The sequence below is a fragment of the Lichtheimia ornata genome (assembly GCF_029851405.1).
Source record: "Lichtheimia ornata isolate CBS 291.66 chromosome Unknown scaffold00048, whole genome shotgun sequence".
In the NCBI taxonomy this organism is placed as follows: domain Eukaryota; kingdom Fungi; phylum Mucoromycota; class Mucoromycetes; order Mucorales; family Lichtheimiaceae; genus Lichtheimia; species Lichtheimia ornata.
In genome coordinates this window covers 38,214-61,650 of record NW_026695368.1, presented here as the reverse complement: position 1 = coordinate 61,650, position 23,437 = coordinate 38,214, and the positions used below count along the sequence as shown (strand labels likewise).

At 43.9% G+C, this 23,437-nt stretch overlaps 9 protein-coding genes across 9 annotated transcripts; 6 read left to right on the top strand and 3 right to left on the bottom strand.

Annotated features, from left to right (window-relative positions):
* Positions 1-137: 137 nt before the first annotated feature.
* Positions 138-2,480, bottom strand: O0I10_008777 (uncharacterized protein; the record flags this gene model as incomplete). The annotated part of the gene is made up of 7 exons (XM_058488778.1): positions 138-173; positions 239-685; positions 753-866; positions 927-1,827; positions 1,892-2,179; positions 2,249-2,348; positions 2,408-2,480. 7 exons carry the CDS (start codon positions 2,478-2,480, stop codon positions 138-140), a joined length of 1,959 nt encoding a protein of 652 aa, XP_058340404.1.
* A 652-nt stretch (positions 2,481-3,132) lies between these two features.
* Positions 3,133-4,043, bottom strand: O0I10_008776 (uncharacterized protein; the record flags this gene model as incomplete). Its single annotated transcript, XM_058488777.1, has 5 exons — positions 3,133-3,152; positions 3,221-3,460; positions 3,525-3,584; positions 3,647-3,842; positions 3,915-4,043. 5 exons carry the CDS (start codon positions 4,041-4,043, stop codon positions 3,133-3,135), a joined length of 645 nt encoding a protein of 214 aa, XP_058340403.1.
* A 556-nt stretch (positions 4,044-4,599) lies between these two features.
* O0I10_008775 (uncharacterized protein) lies at positions 4,600-5,634 on the top strand (the record flags this gene model as incomplete). The annotated part of the gene is made up of 4 exons (XM_058488776.1): positions 4,600-4,915; positions 4,982-5,060; positions 5,123-5,532; positions 5,603-5,634. The coding sequence occupies 4 exons, from the start codon at positions 4,600-4,602 to the stop codon at positions 5,632-5,634; spliced, it is 837 nt and encodes a 278-aa protein (XP_058340402.1).
* Positions 5,635-7,397: 1,763 nt separating this feature from the next.
* O0I10_008774 (uncharacterized protein) lies at positions 7,398-7,718 on the top strand (the record flags this gene model as incomplete). The annotated part of the gene is made up of 2 exons (XM_058488775.1): positions 7,398-7,579; positions 7,643-7,718. The coding sequence occupies 2 exons, from the start codon at positions 7,398-7,400 to the stop codon at positions 7,716-7,718; spliced, it is 258 nt and encodes an 85-aa protein (XP_058340401.1).
* Positions 7,719-8,314: 596 nt separating this feature from the next.
* On the top strand, positions 8,315-9,795 carry O0I10_008773 (uncharacterized protein; the record flags this gene model as incomplete). Its single annotated transcript, XM_058488774.1, has 4 exons — positions 8,315-8,542; positions 9,410-9,436; positions 9,503-9,711; positions 9,780-9,795. 4 exons carry the CDS (start codon positions 8,315-8,317, stop codon positions 9,793-9,795), a joined length of 480 nt encoding a protein of 159 aa, XP_058340400.1.
* Positions 9,796-10,919: 1,124 nt separating this feature from the next.
* O0I10_008772 (uncharacterized protein) lies at positions 10,920-12,116 on the top strand (the record flags this gene model as incomplete). The annotated part of the gene is made up of 4 exons (XM_058488773.1): positions 10,920-11,161; positions 11,238-11,295; positions 11,395-11,593; positions 11,659-12,116. The coding sequence occupies 4 exons, from the start codon at positions 10,920-10,922 to the stop codon at positions 12,114-12,116; spliced, it is 957 nt and encodes a 318-aa protein (XP_058340399.1).
* Positions 12,117-12,246: 130 nt separating this feature from the next.
* O0I10_008771 (uncharacterized protein) lies at positions 12,247-13,145 on the top strand (the record flags this gene model as incomplete). The annotated part of the gene is made up of 2 exons (XM_058488772.1): positions 12,247-12,364; positions 12,430-13,145. 2 exons carry the CDS (start codon positions 12,247-12,249, stop codon positions 13,143-13,145), a joined length of 834 nt encoding a protein of 277 aa, XP_058340398.1.
* A 2,512-nt stretch (positions 13,146-15,657) lies between these two features.
* Positions 15,658-19,144, top strand: O0I10_008770 (uncharacterized protein; the record flags this gene model as incomplete). Its single annotated transcript, XM_058488771.1, has 13 exons — positions 15,658-15,902; positions 15,976-16,155; positions 16,230-16,548; positions 16,614-16,753; positions 16,813-17,080; positions 17,146-17,302; positions 17,361-17,502; positions 17,560-17,701; positions 17,757-17,945; positions 18,011-18,214; positions 18,276-18,437; positions 18,507-18,941; positions 19,004-19,144. The coding sequence occupies 13 exons, from the start codon at positions 15,658-15,660 to the stop codon at positions 19,142-19,144; spliced, it is 2,724 nt and encodes a 907-aa protein (XP_058340397.1).
* A 3,030-nt stretch (positions 19,145-22,174) lies between these two features.
* On the bottom strand, positions 22,175-23,134 carry O0I10_008769 (uncharacterized protein; the record flags this gene model as incomplete). The annotated part of the gene is made up of 2 exons (XM_058488770.1): positions 22,175-22,630; positions 22,697-23,134. The coding sequence occupies 2 exons, from the start codon at positions 23,132-23,134 to the stop codon at positions 22,175-22,177; spliced, it is 894 nt and encodes a 297-aa protein (XP_058340396.1).
* Positions 23,135-23,437: the final 303 nt, after the last annotated feature.

Sequence of the window (23,437 nt, the reverse complement as noted above, 5' to 3'; positions counted from 1 at the left end):
GCGTGCGTGGAAAGGGATAATAATGGCTCAAGATACAATGCAGGGCTAACTAATATATACATATCGTGGTGAATAACAAGAACAATCTACATCAACATCATCTAAGGTGGGACGACGATGGGGGTTGGGTGCTTGAATTATCGCACAAACTTGGGTGTTGTACCCGTTTTATCCTATTCGTCCATGTCGTCGTGTGAGCATTGACGTGTGTATGATGATGATGTTTTTAAGCACTTACTCTGCATCCACGGCATTGCACGAATGATTCGCCATTTTCATTTTCGCTGACTTTGGCTCCAGAATCCATTTGTTTCTTGCATCCAACGCATCGTAAGCACTTGCGATGCCAACGAGTAGCATTGGGTCCAGGGATTTCATCCATAATAGCAATGCTTGCATGGCATCGGGGACAGTACTTTGATCCTCCCAATCTTGGTAGTGCACGTGTACGATGCATTAACAGGCTTGAAGGATTGTTGTCAAAGGTGCGATGACTAGGCAAAAGAGGAGTGCTTGTGCTACCTCGCATGCGATGGGATGGTGTGGGTCGTGGTGTTGGAGGACCTTGGTTGCTTGGACGTGGGTTGGTGTGATTGACACAGCTCTCACAATGTGGCTCATTTTGCACTTCGTAAAAGGGACGACTATGGTCAAGCACCTTTTGACATTTACGACATTGGAAACACTAAAAGGTAGCATGTTTGTTAATATTCAAATGGTCCAAGAATAACGTTGTCACGTGTGTATGTTACCTCAATGTGATAATACTTGCTACCATTGCGTACGCACTTGTCCTTGATTGCTTTTTGGCACGTGTGGCATTTATAATGTTGCTGTTCTTCAGCAGGTTCACTAGGGGGTAGACACTATTTTTATGTCGAAAGTCAATCAGCATCCATGATGGCTTGTAGTTAAGAGTGACTCACCTCTGGGTGATAAATTGTGTTGCCAAGGCGGACAATCTTTGATTCGGTAAAGTGACCACGGCAACCTGCACACTTGAGACAATCATAGTGATACCAAATGTCGCCAGAAGGAGAAGGCATTTTCACCTTGGTACCTTGCAATGGTTTGCTACATTCGGCACACATACGGCGGCCATTTTTGGTGGTGGTCGAAGTACTAGCAGTAGACTCAGAAGATGTTGGCACAGGGGATGCTGGTGGCATGGTGGTGGTGGTAGGACGGCGTGTTGTTGTTGTTGCATTAGCAAGAGCTGAAATAGGGGGAGATTGGGTACCAGCACCATTCACTTGTACAGGTGATGCATTGTTCACACGTGATGTGGATGATGATGACGATGAGTGGAAACTCAAAGGTGAAGATGAAGGTGAAATAGAAAGTGGACTTCCAGAGATTGAAGAACGAATTGACCCAGCTGGGGACAAAGGAGGTGGTGGTGGACTGGCAGCCGTATTATCACGTTGCAACGTTTTTTGATAATGATGGAAAAGTTGTGAATCAATACGAGGTCGTGTATTGGGAGGTGTCTTTGGAGTACCAAAGATGGATCCTGCAGATGACATTGTGTCGCTGCTGCCCTTGATAAGGATTGGTGTACCGGCAATGCTGCTGCTGCTATTGTCATTCTTTGGATGATGCAACTTTGCAATATCATAGACTTGACGCGTTGATGATTGACGTGCTTCACCTGATTGGGCCATCAAGCATGGTTCACAGCAAGGACGACCACGTAGATCCACCATGGGCACATCGTGCAAAGCTACACAGCATCCATGGCATCGGAAGCAATCACGGTGCCACACCGATGTCTTGTGCTCAATAAATGTATCTCGTTGTGGGAATACTGCTTTCTTGCATTTGGAGCTAAAATGGATTTTGTACCACAAGGGGTCAGCTCTAATAATGTGGTGTTGGCGTTTTTGCTTACCAAGTTCCCTTGCTGAACAGGTCGGTGTGGCAGCTTTTGCAATAACGAGTTCCATTTTCCAGGTACGATGGCGTATCATATCGTAGACGTTGATTACATTGGGCACAGCTGTTTTGAAGTGACAAGGAAAGCGAGTTGCGTTTGCCCATGAGACCTTGGGGGCTGCTGTTTCGACGTGTGCGTAAGGTACCATTGCTAGTAGAGCTCTTAAGGTAGGAAGGTTGTTGCTGTTGCTTCTCTTTGGCATCAAAGACTGTATGAGGACTTCCAAGAATACCATTTTCATATCTAATTTTCAGATACACAACGTAAGCATATGAATGATTTGGCAAATCCTTTGTGTCACTGGCAACTCACTGGCTCTGCCATTTATCGGCAATGCTGATTTGGTTGTTCTCTTCGCTGGTGGTTGTACTAACGGCTCTCACAGACCCCATACCGCTTGCAATAATGGATGCTACATAATAATAATGGTAAACATAAATGCAAGGTATGAAGGATAATCTTGGGGCTTACCAACTGCACGTCCACCACATTTACGACATTTGCCAGAGGATAGGATATCGCCACATCGGTTACAGCACATCATCTTGGAAGGACAGTAATCGTTTTGTGAGTAGTAGTAGAAGTAATAGAGTGAGAATGGAAGAAGAAAGGACAAAGAAATGAGAAGAATGGATGAAGGCAAGGTTATAAATCCCCATTCATTCAATAGGCACTGCTGTCAACAACCACCATTTATGGTAATCATACTGTAGAACATCCCTTGAATGGGCACAACAACATAATACAACACCCGCCACCACCGCAGCAGCAGGTATAGGTCATGTACGTATACACACACACACACACATTGATGCTTATTCCGAATCAGACGAATACTGCAGTGGCCGTGCGTGATCACATCGCCTGACATCATCCCACTCAACAAATTGCAAAAAGAGGATATTTCACGCCATCTTTGCTCTTTCGGAGAATGACAAGTTCCGGGTGATCTACAATATCATGCTTGATCAGAAGACCCCAACAATACCGTTTATATATCAAATGGTGTTTTTTCATTTCCAATTTGAAAAAAAGAGTTTGTAAAATGCATGCATGAAGGTTGTTCTTATTATACGGATGAATGATAATTGCAGGAAGGGAGATAAGCGTGATTAACATGTGCCCAAGATAAAACGAGAGAGAGAGATAGAGAGAAGAGAGAAAAAAGAATGCTGTTTGTGAAAAGGGGATGTGTATTAATAATAATCGCCACCATCTAAGAATAAAAAGAGAGTGTCAATCATCTCATTGTTTACATGTTTCAGTATTTGGGTAGTTGCTTACCATCATCATCATCGATATCGTCTCCTTCGCCGTTGTCAAAGTAGTTTTGTGCATAATCGTTGTCATCCACCAATTCTTCCTCCTCCTCGTAATCGTCTTCGAATTGTTCCTCGGCATTGTCATCACCTTCCTTCTTTTCTTCATCGTCTTCGTCACCTCCTTTGCCATCCTCTTCTCCCATTGCAAGTAGCGCATCGATATCCCGTAAACCATCTGCTGCAGCATCTCGAGCTTGTCGTTCTAAACAAAATCGATGTAAGCATCTATATACATTGATGCATGCTCTCTATTCCCAACAACTTACTTCTTTTGCTTAACCTGGGATCAATGATGCTTTGTAGTTCTTCAGGGAATGCATCGAGATCTAAGTGTGATCATGCGTGTAAGTATCCTGTCACGTAACCCAAATGATCAACCCTTACTCACCAGCATCCAAATCACGCAGCGTCCGTTTTATGGGCTTTGGCTTATATCTGTCAGAGTACCGTTCAATGTCTGGCGGTGGGGGTGGTGGCACTTGGTAAAAGGCTGTGTCGTGAATCATACTGATCGACTCATCGCGTAGTTCCCATCGAGCGCTTTCTGTCGAGTTTGGTTTGCGAGGCATTGGGACGTCCATTTCCTACATCGACACTAAAAGTGAGTATCTCATTGCAGCGTACATGAGCTGTCAGAGTATAGAGCCTAGGCTTACAGGAAATAAAGCAGTGTTGACGTTGAACATGGAGCCCAGATCTTTGAGCATGTCGAATGAGACGAGCTGCATGGCACCACTTTGAGCACCACCGCCTCCTCCACGGAAACCACCACGACCTCGCGACATTGGGTAGAGTTTTGTATGTGAGTGAGTGTGTTGAAGAGGTTGAAAAGGGTGTTGGCTGAGCCTGCCAAATTTTCAGTTTCCTCACAATACCCACACCCAGCTCATGCCAATAGGTCAATGCTGTCTCACGTGCTCAATCACCACCCATCCAGTCGAATCAACGCCATTCCAATGTAAAATAGCTTATTTAGTATAATTTTCTCTGCAATAAAATGCAATTGCAAATAGTAGCAGCTATATTAGCGTGTATTGAAAGCATACATGTGATGGTGTTGCTATACATTGAGTGATGTTGTCAATGAATGGTCAATTCTACAAAAGGTTGTCAAGGATGTTGCCATCCTTTATCGTCCATGACAACCTCGCTGTTGATGATGAAGAAAGCAGGGCAGAAAATGTCTTGGCGTTTTCGGGCCTAATGTTACAGGAGAAACAGCATTGCAATTTACCCGGTAATCAGCGGAGCCCCGGCAAATCGGTTTTGACATTTATAATGGTCGTGCATCTCCTTAATTCTTCCTTCTTGTTCCTTCTTCTCTTTCAGGCACATTCAAACATGAGCAACAAAGAAACCGCTTTCGCCAACCACGTCCTTGCATCCATCAAAAAGGATCTTGATTTTCTCAAGCAACAACAATACTTGACACCAGCAGCTTACGATGAAATCAAAAGGAACCTTCCCAACACAATTACTGCCGCTCCTGCTGCTGCTGCTGCTTCACCAGCAAGTCGTGCAGTGCCTTCTCCACCCTCTTATAACAACGCTGCACCTAACACTCTTGCCACTGCTGAAGCACTTTATGATTTCAATGGACCCAACCCACAAGATTTGAGCTTTAGACAAGGTGAAATTATCCAAGTAACAGAATATGGTATGTTACAATCAGCTGATGAGGGGTCAAAAAACGAATAAGGAATATTAACGAATCTTTTCATAGTCAACAATGATTGGTGGCGCGGTACCTTGAATGGTAGAACAGGTCTCTTCCCAAGCAACTATGTTCAGAAGAAAGAAACGTAAGCATTTGTATTCATTGTTTTCGCAACAAGCCATTGTGAGATATTAACATCTCTTAAAGACCTGCTGCTGCTACTCCACCACCTCCACCACCTGCTACTCCACCACGTCAAAACACAAACCAGAGTTATGGAGGATACCCACCAGCACCTCAGGAGAAGGGTTTCAATGGTGGTAGTCCATATTCGGCACCTGGTGGTGGTTATTCTCAGCCGCCTCCCGCTTATCCCGCTCCTCAAGCAGCATCCTATGCTACTCCTCCTCCTCCACAAGCTCAATCCTATGCTGCACCACCTCCACAACCCACTCCATATGCCGCACCACCTGTTCAACCAGCACCATCCGCTGCACCAGCTGCTGCACCACCACCAGCTGGTCATCAAGAAGAAGGAGGAAGCAAGTTTTCAGGTATGCTTGGCAAGGTTGGTTCAAACGTTGCCAATGCAGCTACTTGGGGTTTTGGTGCTACACGTAAGTATTGTTTTGAGTCCCCTTTTCGGTCTTCACATGATTCACTCATCCATCTTCTCTTTCCTTTTAGTCGGTAGCGAAGCAGCTCAATCCATCTTTTAGATGCTTTTATTATCAATCCAACATAAACAGTTACCCATTCTTACTATCTAAACCAATAACACCATTATCTATTTCCATTCATGCATTTGGTCTAAATTGGGTATAACACAATTCATATAATTTTAGCAATGGGAATGTTTACAGGGTAATGGGCATGATGTATGGAATTCTATATCACTCGTAAAGCGCTTCTTTGTCGTTGTCATTCGTTTTACGACCATTTACTTGCCAAGCTTGTAACGTTTCTGGAGATCCGAGTGCGTTCCTTTGTCCAGACAGGAGAGTTTGACAGGCGCAAAACGACGCAGCCATTATCCAGCAATGGAAGAGCCTGGCTCGGTGGATGGCTATCTTTTGGCGGGCAACATCCATGTATGCGGAGTGTTGGCACAGTCGAAAGGCTCATCCTTCGTCATCATCCTTAAAATGTAGGCGACGGGTTGGGGTGGGAGCCGCTTGATAAAGTCTATGGCTTTGTTGCTTTGCTCTACCGAAGACAACTTTGCTTGAAGCACCGCTGATGATCTGGATTGGATGTTGCCACCGCAGCTAAACCTTTCTTGAAAATAATAATGGCTCTGCGGTGGTAGCCATACCGAGCATGTACTTTTCTTGTCACCTACAGAGGGGTCTCAATTTTCTCATTAGTCTTGTCATCCTTTTAATATAGAAGTGAAGTTATACCTATCCCAAAGGAGCCATCAAGGAACACAGTGTAAAGCAATGATGTGAGCTACATAATAGATGAACGCATCATGAGTACCATCATTTTGGGAATTACATAATAAAGACTATCCTTGAGACTTACCAAAAGGCCATTGATAATGATATGAATACAAGTAGAAATAAAGGGCGTATGATAGTGTTGGCGACAACAGCCTTATTTATATGATAGTGGGCGTGAGAATTGTTGTCATTGATGGATAGAAATGATAAAATGGCCGAGCATCTTGAAGTGCCGAGTTGAAGTGATGGAAAAACAGCAGCTGATAAATCCACCTGTCACTTGAAAGTGGTTTTTGTAGGTGACATAAGTATGTCCGTCAAGCAATTGTCGACCCGTATGCACCAAAGGTGAGGCGTGGAGAAGGTGGCCGCCACTGTTATTTGTTGGCCAGCAACACGCGTGCTCGTTACATTGCACCTTCCACACGAACACAGCAGCTGCCAATGGTGAACGCCATCCTTCCAAAGGTACTTGTTAAACGCTTCTACAGCAGTGTTTAGTAGTTCGCTAGCTACTAATGCAACACTCCCCATTACCAGACGTGGTAGCTCTTTACTTGCAACAACGCATTTCATTCGGCGCGTGTTTCGAGTCTTTCTCGTACAACAAAGGTAAGCCCAGTTCACTGTTAAGGAAGAAGACCAAACTGACACGTAACGTTGTTCTATTTAGACAACCTTTTATTGGGCAATGGCTTAATGCTGGTTGAGCTAAGGTGGGTGGGGGGTTCCAATCGATCTGTTTGGGTTGATCGAGCTCACTTGGCTTCTTTTCGTTGCCGTCAAACCCCCAGGCCCTTTTACGTGGTGCATATGGATCAGCAAACAGCGTGGTGATATCGTTGGAAGCAGGTATAAATGAGTTCCACTTTATTCGACTGCCATTGCTCATATTACAAGTATGTCCTTGTAGCACTTGGAACAAGGCCGTGGGCAAGAGGCTGATGATGCTATACTTTTACAAGCATATGAATCACTAAAGTGTGTTAGAATGTGTGGATTAATCAAGGATCAAGACCGTACTTCAAGGATGGCCTATGCTGCTGAGGCTCTTGTGGATTGATGGTGCTCACTGGCCAGTTGATCGGGGTAGTCTACGTATGTACGTGCTACTTGTTGCCGTAAAGGAAACTTTGGGTATTCAACCGGTGGGTGCTGTCGTTCGCTTGGAACTCTGTCAGCTCTTCAAGAAGCGTGGTGTTCAAGATGGCTGTGGATCGTAAGTATGATTACTATGGTTTCTATTTAAATATGAATGATGGCTAATTTATCATGTTTCTAGTGTGGATATGTGGATCAGCAAAGATGTGGATCAGCAAAGATGTGGATCGGCAAAGGGTGGATTAATCAAGGATTAAGACCGTACTTCAAGGATGGCCTATGCTGCTGAGGTTCTTGTGGATTGATGGTGGACGATTTGCTCTAGACATTCATTTCCATGATTAAGTAGGTTGATCCGAGCTGACGGCTGAGTTACGCTCACACAAGATTACATCGGTTGAGCTACATCGAGCGTACTCTATGTCCAGAATGATGCACTTCTCTTTGACCGTAGCTCAGCCAAATCCTCAGCTCGGATCAACCTACTTTAATCATGGAAATGAATGTCTAGAGCAGGGGCATCGTTCCCATGCAGTGGATCTCGCAACAGTGATGAATGGATAAAAGTGGCCGTTAGCCAGCAATACATGCCTGTCAGATGATCCATAAAGTAATATACATTGACCCTTTCATTCATGCAAACGTAGCTGTGTTACACAACACGAATTTCCGCATCTTTTGCTCTGTCAGAGTCTACACTTTGAGCATTAAATAAAGACCACTCTTCATATAGCATCACGCTTACAAACATAGCAGTGCCTGCATCTCCACCCAGCACGCAAAACGTGGGGTTTTTATTAGGAGAATGGGCTCGGCTTGGCCAACTGCACCTTGTGTGAAAGTTTCGCGTTCAATGTCGCAACTAGCCCAAAAAATATTTTTTTGGTCGTCGTCGTTGAAGAGGTCGACCCCCAGATCCAGTTTGGCTGGTAGCGACATTGCGAAATCTGGGATTGGCAAGCTTGATCGTGAAACTGGCACCCAAGGTGCAGTTGGCCAAGCCGAGCACATTGCTCTATTCAAAACCCCACGTTTCATTGTAAATTTTGGAGATACAGGCGTCTTTATGTTTTTACTATTTGTAAGCGTGATGCTATATGAGAAGTGGTCTTTGTTTAATGTAAAGTAGTATGACTATAATATAGCAAAAGATGCAGAGGGCGTGTTTGTGTAACTTGGGTCATTCAGCACAGGCGATGCATGATTCTTGCGCTATTTAGGATGGTTCAAAATGCCAGCTAATAGCTCATTCCTCTCATTCACCTTTGTTGTCCAATCCAATGCATACGAACGATTGTCTTGCTCCAGCCCATCATTCCCATCATTTAACTTTCTTGATTCGAGGTAACCTGGTAGTAAAGGCAATGGCTGTTGTTGGATCATCATTATCACGTAAAGAGTAAAATGGAACACACCCTTTTGCTATACGTGAGGATCGTTTCTTTTATTTACGTGTACCTGTTGTCTATCGTGAGGGTGATGATCATGATGGGCGGATGGTGTGTATGTGGGGTCATTGAGTGGCCACAGTGTAATAGCAGTAGGGGGATTTAAACTTGGGGACGGTAGCTCCACGACTTGAGACAACGCTTCTCTTTTTCTCTTTCTACCTCCTCTGCTTTTATCCCAATCACGACATTCCGATCAAGGTAATGTACTATAAAGGAATGCTCTTGTTGGTTGTGAGGTGTTAACATAGTTCTGAACATGCATTGTCAGGGTGTGTGTGCGTGTGCGCGTCCAAGTGCTGAGGAATGAGATTGGTAGCCATGGCGATATCGTTGCTTCCTCTTGTTCGTTGCTATTCCCGCTCTACACTTGGCGTCAACAGGTACATTCAGAGTCCAATGTTGCAGCTGAACTTGTTCCATTGACGTGTTAGCTTGTATAGAGGGCAAGTTTGGTTTCTAGACGTCGGGTCGTTTGGCGTTTTGTTTCGGCTCAACAGCACTACATCATACTTTTCAAAGTGCTCGTAAGTACTATACGACAGTTTCTCTGCATGGATAATACCTGAAACTCACATGGAAGAATACCACAGGCCGTGGCCAAATTTGTGGCTCAAGAACAATCACTAAGGACTATCGTTGCTGCTGGGCCATCTGTTGGCGATACTTTAGTCGATTTCATAAGCATGGAAGCATGCTCGGAGGATACACGTACTACGGATGGCAGCAAGGAGGGTGAACAATCGCAGCTTGAGAATGAATTCAATGATGAAGAAAATGGCATGCCATTGGATACAAGAAGGTATATCAATGAGAGGATTCTTGGGCGCAATGTTTTTCTATTACTGTTGATCCTAATGTAACATATAGCTCGCTGGTGGTATAATCACTGACGGCGAATTGGCGACCTTATCATCTTTTCGAACGGACGGCACAGTCAAAGGCGGCTAGCTAATGTCACCTACAAAAAATCACCTTACAAGTGGCAGGCGGATTTATCAGCTGCTGGTTTTCCATCACTTCGACTGAGTACGCCAGATGCTTGACCACTTTATCAGTTCGATCCATCAATGACAACAATTTCCACGCCCACTCACATATAAACAAGACTTTGCACCAACGCCATCATACGCCCTTCCGTCTGCTTGTATCCATATCATCATTGTGGCCTTTGGTAAGTCTCAAGGGTAGTTTTTATTATGTGATTCCTTAAATGATGATACTCATGCATTCATCTATGTAGCTCACTTTATTGCTTTACACTGTATTCCTTGATGGCTCCTTTGGTGTAGGTATAACTATCACTTATATATATAAAAGGATGCCTAGACTGATGGGAAAATTGAGACTCCTTTGTAGGTGACATAAGTACATACCCGGCGCTAGCTGTCTCGATGATGGAATTTGGCAGGTTTGAAGCTCCATCACTGAGGTGTGTATGGTGTATGTTGAAGAAGAACCAGGAACTAATATTGGATAGTAACCTAGGGTATAACCATACACGGGATGAGTCTAGATGATGTCCATACTTATAATAAAGCTACCCGATCGCTCTATATAAAACATGAGGTTGTCTATAGTTAATCATGATAGGAAGGATGGTGCTTAAATATCAAAAGGGTGTATTGTACAACACACACAACTCCTGGCTGATCTTCTCCGATCGCATAAACCTCGTAACCGAAAACACCAGCTTAAAATACAAGTCTATGCATCGAACGCCGCTTTCACATTGATCACTTCTTCTAATGATCCCATCGTTTTCATTACTAGGTAATGCCACAATTACCTTTAAAGCAATGTGGATATAAAACAACAGGTTCAAGCTGTCATCCAATGAGTATCTTGTTGGGACATGCGTCTCGTTTGAGCATCGTCCAATGATGTCGATCATGTCCCTCCGAAAATAAACACAGCGCCGCCCGCTAGAGCCTAATTTTTAAGGGCCTGGGAATTGGGGTAGTGGTTTCGCTATTGCCTTTTTCTCTCTTTTCATCATCACCCCTCACCATGCCAGTACAACTTGAACCCTTTCTCGAAAAGTTTTTAAAGGAACGTCCTGAAATTGACGCTACTCAACTTCCTCCCGAGGTTATTCGTCAAGGAGAGCGTTTTGATCTTAGCAAGCTCAATTTACCTGCTGTCCTGGAAGAAGAAAAGACTATCCCTACTCGTGCTGGTGGCACCGTTAGCCTTACCATCACTCGACCCGTCGGTTCAGAAAACGAGACCCTTCCTGTTATTCTCTTTTTGTAAGCATATCACACACACACATTACGCGTGTAGACAAGTAGGGATGTCGCTTTATTAATCTTCATGTATATATAGGCATGGCGGTGGATGGGTCATTGGCAGCAACAACACGCATAGTCCTATTCGATGTGAGGTAACAAGATGACCAATTCATTTCCCATATGCAAATAACGCATCCCCCAATATCTCCGACAAGTGAAAAGATGCATACCAATTTACTGACTTGACCTAGTTAACTACACGCGCTCATGCCGTGGTAGTTTTTGTCAACTACAGCTTGAGTCCCGAAGTACGATTCCCAGTGGCTATTGAAGAATGCTATGATGCCCTTGAATGGGTTTTAAAGAATGGTGCATCCATTAACGCCGACCCTTCCACACTTGCCGTTGCTGGTGATTCCGCTGGCGGAAATCTATCCACGGTGATGTGCTGTATGTGTTTTTAAAAGCAACCACAAGCTGATGAGTGTGTATTAATTAACATTGTGGATGGATAGTGTTGGCTAAACAACGTGGATTGAAGGATGCCATCAAGTTGGCTATTCTCATTTACCCAGTTACGGATGCTAATTTTGATACCGGTTCCTACAACGAATTCCATGAAGGCTATTTCTTGACGCGCAAGGTGATGAAATGGTTTTGGGATCATTATCTGCCCGATGAAGAAGAGCGTCGCAAGAACATCCTTGCTTGTCCTCTAAACGCCACATTGGATGATCTCAGGGGATTGCCTCGCACACTGGTCATTACAGCTGAAGCTGATGTCCTCCGAGATGAAGGTGAAGCTTACGCACGTAAACTTATGGCAGCTGGTGTTCCTGTTGTTACTACTCGCTATCTTGGTATGATCCATGGCGTCTATAACATTGGTCTTTTGAGTCCTTCAGCTATCAGTGCTATCGATCAAATGGTTGGAGAGCTCAAGAGTGTATGGGCAGGCAAGAATAAGCTTTAATACTATAATAGAATCTTGTCGTCTATAATAAAACAGCCATCCAAGCATGATCTAGCAACAGTGTTACATAAAAAGTCTTGTGATCAGTATCAAACACCGAGTTTGCAGGATTTTCTTCTTCACTTACATTATGTCTAATACCACCGAAACGCAGCAGCAGGAGATTGGCAACGATACTTTGACAGAGCAGCAACAACAATCGAACGAGCAACAAGTTACAACGACACCATTGCAAGAGAAAGCACAAGGCAAGTAACGATCGATGGATAGGAGAGATCTAGATCGAGTCGATTGCTAACAAGTGAAGTAACAGACATCGATACCAACAAGGAGCGATCGCCATCACCAGGATCGTCCACTGATGGAGAGCAAAGCGAACAGCCTGTGCATCCACTTGGAACACCCATATCCATGGCCAGACTACCAGTGCCTGAAAAGAAACAACCATCATCATCATCCTTTGTTACCAATCAAGCCGATGCAGCTGTGGAAGAGATTACTGTGAGCGATATGGAAGAGGACAACGATACCCAACACGTTTCTGTACATGATGATGCACCTTCAATACCGGCATCACAGCAAGATGTGACACCAACCAACGACGAATCGATAAAACGAGAGGATTCCACAGCGATGAACAGCTTGATGGATGATCAACAACCTTCACACATGGATGAGGATTCTTTACATGAAGACGGTGGATCTGAAGTAGTCAAGAGCCTTCTCAATACGACGAGTGATGATATATGGGGTCCACGCACAAACAACGATTTGCCTCAGGGGATGAAGGTTACACGTGAGCTCTTCAACGAATATTCAATCGACGAGTCGAGTGTGATGCATGATCAGCTGTTTGAACTCTTGATAAAAGCCACAGACCTTGATGACACCATCCATCAACAAGCAGATGCCATTATCCAGAAATACCGCCAGCACGACGAGGGTCATGACAAAGTCAGTATGGATGGTGGTGACAGCTATGATGACATGAAGGACGCTGATCGTGAAGGAGACCCATCCAACCAATGACAGCATTTTGCGAGTGGTATAGAATTCCATACATAGCCCCATTATCCTGCATTCACCATTTTGTACATAACGTTGCGATATAAACTTCCCCATTGATACGATTACATGATATAAAACCCCAATTTAGACCAGATCGCAAGAATGGAATTAGATAATGACGGTGTTATTGGTTTAGGTAATAAGAATGGGCAACTGTATTGATAATAAGAGCATCTAAAAGATGGATTGAGGAGTAAGTGCTGCACAAATGCATGATGATGATGATGATTGCCTTTTGTGAAGGAGCATAAGTAAACAACATCCAACCATGAAGGTGTGTCAAAGTATGTGGATGACAATTTTGACGCCAAGAGCTCGGGTAGAATTCTCCAGAGCAGTTACAAACTCTGCTTTTGTGATTGATAAAGCAAGTGCTTGAAGCGTTAAAGCCTTGACGCCACGTATGTGCCACCAGCTGGTGAACTTTGAAGAACTCACGCCTTCTCTTTGGCGAAAACCCATTGTTTTCAGCATCATAGCCATTAGCCGATCTTAATGGTACTAATGCTCCAGTCTTCTTGATCTTCACGTGACCTTGATTGGACATCTTGCAGACCATTGCGGGATTGATTTATATGCTGTTCGTTACAAGGAACTCTGAAAAACTGGGGCTCGCATCTTCTGCCACATATCAAGTTCTACAAGAACTTTAGCTTATAATGCCTAAACGATAGTTAGTAGCTTGCCATTGAAACCACCAACATACATACTTGGTTGCCGCCATGTAAAAAAAAGCAAAAGCAAAGTTTGGGTGGCGAGGTGGAGAAAGCCAAGATGTAAACAAGATCCTTTCGGGAGCAGTGACCATTTTTATTGGCTTATTAACCGTGCCATGGTCAACTTGAAAGATGCCATACGGGCTACCATAGGTGGGCCTTATTATAGGCAGGTGCCAGCAATCAAAGAGTGATATGAAAGAAGAAAAAACAGAGGTGAGGAAGTAAAATGATGGGCTGGGCGACAACATCTTTTATTTGCATGGTGGGCGTGGGTGTTTCTGCTATCAGCAAGAGTGATGAAATGCTTGTTGGGAATGGTGATGACTTGATAGATTGATGAGGCGCCTTCACAAAGAGCCACCTAGTGTGAATGAATGATCATGCTAAACCAGGATTTGAGATAAACAAGGTGGCAACATCCGTTATCAGACAATGACATTCATCGATTTTCACTTGCTGTGTTCAAATGGTGCAACATAACACGTTGTTCAAGGATGTTTACGGGTGCTCATTTCAGTCGCGTAAATGTTCCCTGCCACCACAGCTCTCATGGAGGGGTGATTTGGAACGGCATCCCTATAATGCGTGGGTTGATTTATCAGCTGTTGTTGATGATGTTGCGTTCTAAGATGCTTGACCACTTTATCAGCTTCAACCCATCACGGCCTCCTTTCTGCTTGATTGAACATCAACAACTCCCACGCCGAAGGATATACATATAAGTAAGGATTTGTCATCAATATCACCACACATCTCTTTCGTCTATCGCACATATCATCAAGAGCCTGCTATTTGGTAAGTGATAATGAAGAGCTGTTTAATCATTGGTATGGGCCAGAAATAGCTTATGCGCTGCTCTTTGTAATCATTCTTTGTAGTTCTTTATTACTTGGGTTCATTGTTGTCTTTGCTACTCTCCTGATGGATCGTTTGTGGTATATGCTTGGGCGTCATCCGGGCTTCAAAAAAGGATGGTGCGAATACAAGGTCCCCGCACCATGCCAACACAATCATGGGAGGATTTTATAAGCACCTTGGATTCTTGGTGCACATGCACCTGTGATTCACGATGCCACATCGGGTCAAGGTGCGATCACTTGATTGCAAACCTCGTACAAGGATGATGGGAAGCCTAATAAGGTGTAAAAATTAAAGGCCGTCTCCGTGGATAGTTATCTTTTGGCGGGCAACATGCATGCTCAACTTGGTTATCAGAGCAAGGCAATTGATGCATTCAACAAGGGGTTGTCCTCAGTGTCAACATCAAAAGAGCCGTATGCGGTGGTTGATATGCGAAGACTTGGCGCAATGCACCCTAAAAGTACTCGCATTGATATGGTGTCCAGGGTTCTTGGCAACTTTGGTGAGATCAAGAGATCATAAGAAATCGGCAAAAGGCGTTCAAATTCATAAGCACTTAAAATACACTGCAACAATTGGGTTGATATAGATGCTTCGCTTAGTATCTGCATTCCCTTGTACGCTTCCACTATGTTCCAAATTGATCAACAATGACTTTTATATGATGTTATGAATAAATTTTATGGATACAAAAGAAAAAAGAGATGTGCAAGTGTGTGATTTGAATGAAGGTGTGGTCAATGATGGGAGGCAGGGAGGTGTAATGAATGAATGGATGGATGGTACCTGAGAAGATCCAGTGACTGTCAGCCAAACATTTTTTCGCGACGACGACGTGTAAAAACGTGTTACTGAGCACGTCCACTTGTCCGCGTTTTCTTTACCTTCTCCGAATGTCAGAGACAGCACACGAATTCCCTAGCGATCTCTTGGGCTCATCGCAGGCTCTTCCTTTGGATACAATTCCACCTTCGACACCAGCCAACATGGAGGTGGATGCTCGTGGCGATCAACAACAGGCACCTCCTCGTTCACAGGCACCTCGTGGCACTGGTGGCCTTGTCACTGAAAACATTCCAAAGGTCGTTGATGAGTTGGCCGTCAGTGTCATGGATGCATTCGAAAAGTTCTTGGAGACGTATGTAACGATTCTATACAAGACGATCTTGATCTACGATAGCTAACAAGTATATGCGTGTGTGTGTGTGCAGTTATCAGGATGTCAACTCTTCGTTTGTGGACCATACCCAAAGCAACTACAACGCCTTTCCTTACATGTATCAATTGGAGAACTTGCAGACGCTCGATATGACCACCGTCTTTGTTGATTTTGCCCATATTGAAAATACGGATTCGAGTATGGCTGCTGCTCTTTTGCAACAATATTACCGGTAAGAAGAAGAAGGGAGAGGAAAAGGGATCATCCATCATCATCATCATCATATACCAACCTTTGTTGATCTAGTTTCATGCCTTATATTCGTCGAGCTGTGCAAAATGTAGTAAAGCGACGCTTCCCAGAATACGCATACGTCAACACCAACTCGACTGAACAAAACGTCGCCGGCGCCGTTTTACGTGAATTCTCAGTGGCATTTTATGGTGTCCCTGAACTTTGTCGTGTGCGCCAACTCAAGACTGAGAAGATTGGTCAGCTTATCAGCATCAGTGGCACCGTCACCCGTACAACTGAAGTGCGTCCCGAATTGCTTTATGGCTCTTTTACTTGCAACGAGTGTGGCAAGGTCATGAATGATATCGAACAACAATTTAGATATACTGAGGTAGGCTGGATAGGGTATAGAGGAAGCGTATGGAATGTACAAGGGATTTACCTATATACCTATAGCCCGTTATGTGCCAAGGTCTTCAATGCTTCAACCGTCAACATTGGACCCTCAACGTTGAACAATCCCGATTCGTTGACTGGCAAAAGGTGCGAATTCAAGAGAATGCAAGTGAAATTCCTACCGGTAGTATGCCAAGAAGGTAAGTTTGGTTTATGGATAAATCATAAGGAGGGACAAGGGCTAAAGTGATTTATGTAGCATGGATGTCATTGTTCGTGGTGAAATGGTGGAACGTGCAAAGGCTGGTGACAAGTGTATCTTTACTGGTACTCTTATTGTGGTTCCTGATGTGGCCGCTTTCCGCACTCCTGGTACATCCGTTGAGTCTCAAAGAGATACAAGCACTCGTACTCGTGAAGGAATGGCAAATGAAGGTGTCACGGGTCTCAAGTCGCTTGGTGTACGTGATTTGACCTATAGAATGTCATTCTTGGCTTGTATGGTACAACCTGCCAACACCAACAAGGTATGTCACTTGCATGATTAGGAGAGAAGGATCTTGGTGCATCATGCTTATGGTTTACTTTATAGTCATCTGCTGCTTTCCATACTGATGAAGCTGAGGAGACCCGTGAACAAGTATTGGCCGATTTTACACAAGCAGAAATCGATCGCCTCAAGGCTATGCTCGAATTGAATCAGCAAATTTATCCCAAACTTGTCAACAGCATTGCACCCAATGTATTCGGTACGTTATTTGGAAGAATAGGTTCGTGTTTCAGTAGTGCTTATTCATCATGCATTAGGTCATGATACCGTCAAGAAGGGTATTTTGTTGCAGCTTATGGGTGGTGTGCACAAGGTCACGCCTGAAGGCATGAATTTGCGTGGTGATGTCAACGTTTGTATCGTGGGTGATCCTAGTACAAGCAAGAGTCAATTCTTAAAGTAAGTAGCGAGAAGGATGGAAAGCGGGATGCGGCGGTATTGATATACGTTTATTAGATACGTTTGTGGATTTATGCCTCGTTCAGTATACACCTCTGGTAAAGCTTCCAGTGCTGCCGGTTTGACAGCCGCTGTTATCAAGGATGAGGAAACGGGCGAATTTTCTATTGAGGCTGGTGCCTTGATGCTTGCTGACAATGTAAGTTATTCGTGTTGGGGTCCTTAGGAAGCATGATTAACCTGGTATCCCATAGGGTATTTGTGCCATTGATGAATTTGACAAGATGGATATCAAGGATCAAGTCGCTATTCACGAAGCCATGGAACAGCAGACTATCTCTATTGCCAAAGCTGGTATCCAGGCTAGCTTAAACGCCCGTACTAGTATTCTCGCAGCAGCTAATCCTGTCAGCGGTCGTTACAACAAGAAACTCACACTCAAGGTAAGATTGTATATGTGGAGGTGAAATGATCTTTAGCAGTGATTGACTTATACACCTCTTTTTAGCAAAACATCAACATGTCGGCACCTGTCATGTCACGTTTTGATCTCTTCTTTGTTGTTCTTGACGACTGCAACGATGTCACCGATTACAACATTGCACGACACATTGTCAACGTCCACCGACTAAAGGATGATTACATGGAGCCTGATTTCTCAACTGAGGATCTTCAACGATACATCCGCTATGCTAGAACATATACACCCAAGGTAAGTTAAGGATCATCAATGCAAAGGAACGATTGATTGATTGATTGATTTGGGATCATAGCTTACACCTGAAGCTGCAAGTCGACTTGCCGATTGTTATCGTGATCTTCGACAAGGCGATACACAAGGATTGACAAAGAACTCATACCGCATTACTGTGAGACAGCTGGAAAGTATGATTCGTCTTTCTGAAGCCATTGCACGAGCTCATTGTCGCGAGGAGGTAAAGTTTATTGAGAAGATTACTAGGCTCAAAGCTTGTTTACTCATCATGCGTGTGTGTGCCAATTAGATCTCTGAAGCCTATGTGGTGGAAGCATACAACTTGTTACAAAAGTCCATTATTCGTGTGGAGCAAGATGAAATTGATATTGGTGACTTGATGTATGCCACAGACGACGTGATGACCAGCACAGAGGCATTGCAAGGAATGCAAGGTCTTCGAATCTCGGATGAACAACAACAAGAGGAGAATAGCATGCAAACTGATTCAGCACCTCAGTCGCAACGCATTCGCATTGAATACGAGAAGTTTGTCCAAATCAAGTTGATGTTGGTGCACAAATTACGTGAAGTACAAGCATCGGCAGAGGAGCCTGTTCCTATCCGACGATCCGAATTGGTACAATGGTATCTCGAACAGCAAGAAGAAATGTTTGAAAGTGAGGATGACTTTACAAGAGAAAAGACCATCATTGAAAGGGTTATCAAGAAGCTCTCTAAGCCGGTATGTATTTGAAGGCAGGGAAGAATGTGTGGATCCAATTTATTCATTACATTATGAAACAGGAACAAGAAACCTTCGTTGAAATCCGTGAAGATGCTGAATACATTGGTGGCGAGCTTAGCAAAGATGACTCTGGAGAGTCTTCAGAAGATGATCCCACTATCGTGCTTCACGCAAACTGCATGGTGTTTGGCGACCAATAGTAATTTTATCGAGAAGCAGCCTACATCCAACATCACTTATCCTATTCCATTCATTCTTTTTCTTTCTACTAATCTGTGTAAATATTGCAATAACAAGATGCCTTTCATCAAATAATTAAGTTTTTGGCTTGTGTGTGTGTGTTGTTGGGGAATGGAAATGGCTTGACATAGGCTTCGTAGGTGGTAAATGTGATGGATTTTTCAATGAGCCTCAATAAGGTGCATATGTAGGTTTATGAGAAAGAGAACAAAGAGCGATTGTTGTTATGGATCATGATCACTACCAAGCAACGTATGTCATCGTAAAAGGGACATCCCATAGTTGCCATGGCAACAATTACCAGCTCAGCAGCTGCTGCTGCTGTTGTTAAAAGACTTGAACACCGACAATCCGATACCATGGACCCGTGTAAACCTGGCAGCGAATGAAAAAATTTTCACAAGCCAACGGTCACAGCCTTCGAAAGCTATAAAAGGAGGGGCAACTTGGGGAACACGATTTTTCTTTAGGACCGTACTCTACAGGATCTGTATGCAGTACATAACCAGTCTACGTTTTATAAACTAGACACAGTTTCCGAGTCAGACGATGACCTGTGATAGCCCTTTCTAAGAGTGAAGTGTGCTTGTGGATGTTTGCCCGTTTGGGCCGCCATGAGCAGTTGATGATCTCGCCCGTTTCCTTTTTCCATGGACGTGGCAAGGAAGAGGCTATGGTCTGATGGCTTAACCCCCCAATTCAAAAAGCAAATGATAATAATAATATAAAACCTTTCACTTGGTGTTGGTATCTAAACGAGTGACTATGTCATTATCGTTCTATACATGCATGCAGTCAAATGCTTGTATTCTTATATAACAAAAGGATCATGCTGTATTCACAATGAATGAATGAAAGGAGAAATGCTTCTATATACGTAGCGTAGACTAGCTAGCTATATTCAAACGTTGACATTAGCAACCCAAAACGTTCCAGACATCGCTTCTTGCCACAATGTCGTCGCATGACGTCTTCCCGTGTAAATGACTTTAGACATAAAGCGCACTGCACTTTTCGTACGGCATTGTGTTTATCTGATTGCTCCAAGTGTCGTCGCAGATCCCTTGGCCGTGTAAATGTGTGGTTGCATTCGTAGCATGTTCGGTTACTTGTTGCTGTGGATACCCTTGGACTGCGTGCTGGGAGTGGCCGTGGTGGACTTCTTGATGATGATGATGATGAGGGCAACGGCGCATTATTTACGACTTGAGAATACGATGGTGGTGGCGACGGCGCATGATGATGGTGATGATCAATAGCAGCTGCAGCCTGATAAACCCATATATCAAGGACAACATATGAGTTATGACATATTCCTCAACACATGCATCATACACAACTACAACGCATCCCATTCATGCAACAAAGTGTGTGACGAAATGACAACACAACAGACCTTGTTGTTGATGACTTCTTGACCATAGCTGGTATAGGCATCAGAGGAGAAGAGACACGCTTGTGGTCGTGGTGTGGTGGTAGGTAAGGTGATGATGGGAGTGGTGGTAGTAGTAGTAGAGGAAGAAGTGGAAGGAAGGATCATATTGCTACTATAACAAAGGTTGTAAGGTTGATGGCGATAATAAAAGGTGTTTACAAGTTGAAGTTGTTTTGGCATGTTGTGAAGATGAAGTATAATGTTTCCAAGAACAAGGAATCGCACCTTCTTTTATATGTGCATAAATCGCGCGCTCGCACAAAGAAGACATAACAAGGCCCAGACGCTTCCGTTTGGTTCAAGAGGATGGGCGCATGACATGTTGCCGCCATAGGCCTGCCGTATGTTCCTAGCGGGGCATGTGAAGAATGCACAGCAACAGCAACAAATTAAGCTTCTCAGTGATTAACAAATCAGGATGCAGTAAAAGTGGTGGAGGTGGGTTGTGGTGGTTGGTGGGTGGCGAGTGGCGCATAGATAACAACAGCAGGAACATGCGTTTAGGGCAATGGTCACCTGCTCACGAAAAGGTATCCATAGTTGCTGTGTGTGTAATTGGTGTATAATTATCGACCGAGTAAGTAGGTTTGTGCTTGCATAAGCCTCCACAGCAAATGATGTCAACAACCCAACTTTATTGTTAAAGGGGGGATAGTCTTTAAAGGTGGCAAAGCAAAAAGCGCTCATAGTCATAATGCCCCGCTCAAGGTAAGAGGGGTGTGGTGGTGGGTGGATCGCCTGTCATTTGTTGTCTCTCAAATAGCACTTTTACAACGTGGAAATATGCATCAAGGCCTGGGGCCCGCATCATTTCCTGTGTTACATCATGGCATCATTTGTCGCGAGCCGATCAATCCAATGATTGTGCAACCATTTCCCGCTTCTTGGCTTGCTCCTCAGTGTTGGTTCCTAATAATAATGCGTCATGGGAGATGTGCTTCTTTGTTGTTAAACTACGCAAAAGATGTAATCAAGCCATTACCCATCTTTCAACCCCCTTCTACAAACATGAGAGAGGATCTTTTGATATAGGAAGCATTGTACTCTTATCTTTTACCAAATTGAGGACTAACTGCTCAGTAATAAATTGGGCTCAGTATTCACCCGCGTGGCAATCCTATCCGGCATTTCACTGGTGCAGAACAGTGCGACCTTAAATCATCCGATAACGTCACCAGGTATGCTAACATATGGCAAACAACCATTTTAATAGTTCTCTATCAAATCTACGCGAGTGGTATTTGGTGGTCTACAATGGCTCGAAAAAGCCTTACATCCATAGAATGTTCGTGGATAGGACATCATGTGAAAAGAAGTGGCAATAATGATGGATGGTGTTTATTCCACACAAATTACTGAATCTAGGATCCGACGGTGGTATATTAATGACATGTGGTTGAACATCTACGTATAGCATCTCGTCATCATTATCGTAAATCATGGAGCCGATAACGCGTTAGGCGGTAACCAGGAGGTGGGGTGTAGATCATCTCTCCACAATATCCATGTGTGTGTGTGTGTCTCTCTCCCAAAGTGCTCAAGCAGGGTTCATGCGTCATGACAAATACTCTTCCAATGTTCGTACTAGTGATCCACCTTGTCCTTTTGTATCCAATTCCTCGAAATAGGTCCCATACTTTGCATAGTTTTCAATTGAGAGGTCCACCACTTCGCACCTGACATCTCTATCTTGAACAAAGATCAACGATAATCCTTGACGTCCAAATCTGCAAAGCGCCTTCGTTTGTTCCTCGTAATCAACGATTCCCTCTGGTACCCTTCTTGTATGCTTGCTGCGTGATGGATAATACTGGAACACAGCGTCAACCGGAATGTCTTGGAGCTCGTAAATGGCCACATTTTCACCGCTGACAATCAATACGGAAGGCATGCTTTTGAAGATCTTTAAGCGTCGATGCCGCTTGGCGAGTGATTCACCCATCTTGATATGAGTATGTGGCACAGCTGCACGAGATAGAATGCCGGCGATTCGTTCAGCGCCATCATCATTCTACATAAACCAAAGTAAATCGATTAGCTATTGTGAAATGATTAATCATCCCTTCTTTTAACTCACAGTGTAAAATATGATCCGATTCTTAGCGAAATAGGTGAGGTTCAACTTCATTATTCTGTCGAAATCCGTAATGCTGCTCTTGATGTTTAGATAACAATGATGCACATACTGCAAATTAGGCATCGTGTCGTTTCGTTGTCGGTTGAGAGAAGCCGTCGTTTTACGAGCTGCGTTAATCTCGTCGATCTTATCAACCCAAATGCAGCGATACCGTTCGAGTAACAAATCTACAGCTGATTTTAGCGCTGGCGAAGCACGATCGCATGTCGAATCGTCATGGCCCAAGAGGGCTTCCTGGATCTTGCAAACTTCTAACGCGAAGCTGGTAAGCTGACTAAAATCACTTGTTCCATGGTTGGATCGAGGTAGATTGACGAGTTGGTTCAGAGCATTGTCGTAGCAAAGGTGTCCAGAGTTTGGACTGAGTTGGGTTGTCATGGCAGCAGCGGAAGATGCAACGATTTCATGCTGGTGTTATCATTTAATTCGTTTTCAGCAATGATTGCATGCCACCCACCTAGCGTACTTTAAAAGCGAGGATGCACCTCTTTCATTGTTTCTGCCCATCTCCTTGTTTTACCATGCCACTTTTGCCACCTCCTAGGATAAATTTCAAGCAATGCTACTACAACGCCAATAGGATAGGTCAAATAAAAATTATGCGACGGCTTATAGTTCTTGCATCATGCCATGTTCATCCCCAAATGACGCATTTAATGAACACAATGAATGATAGAAACC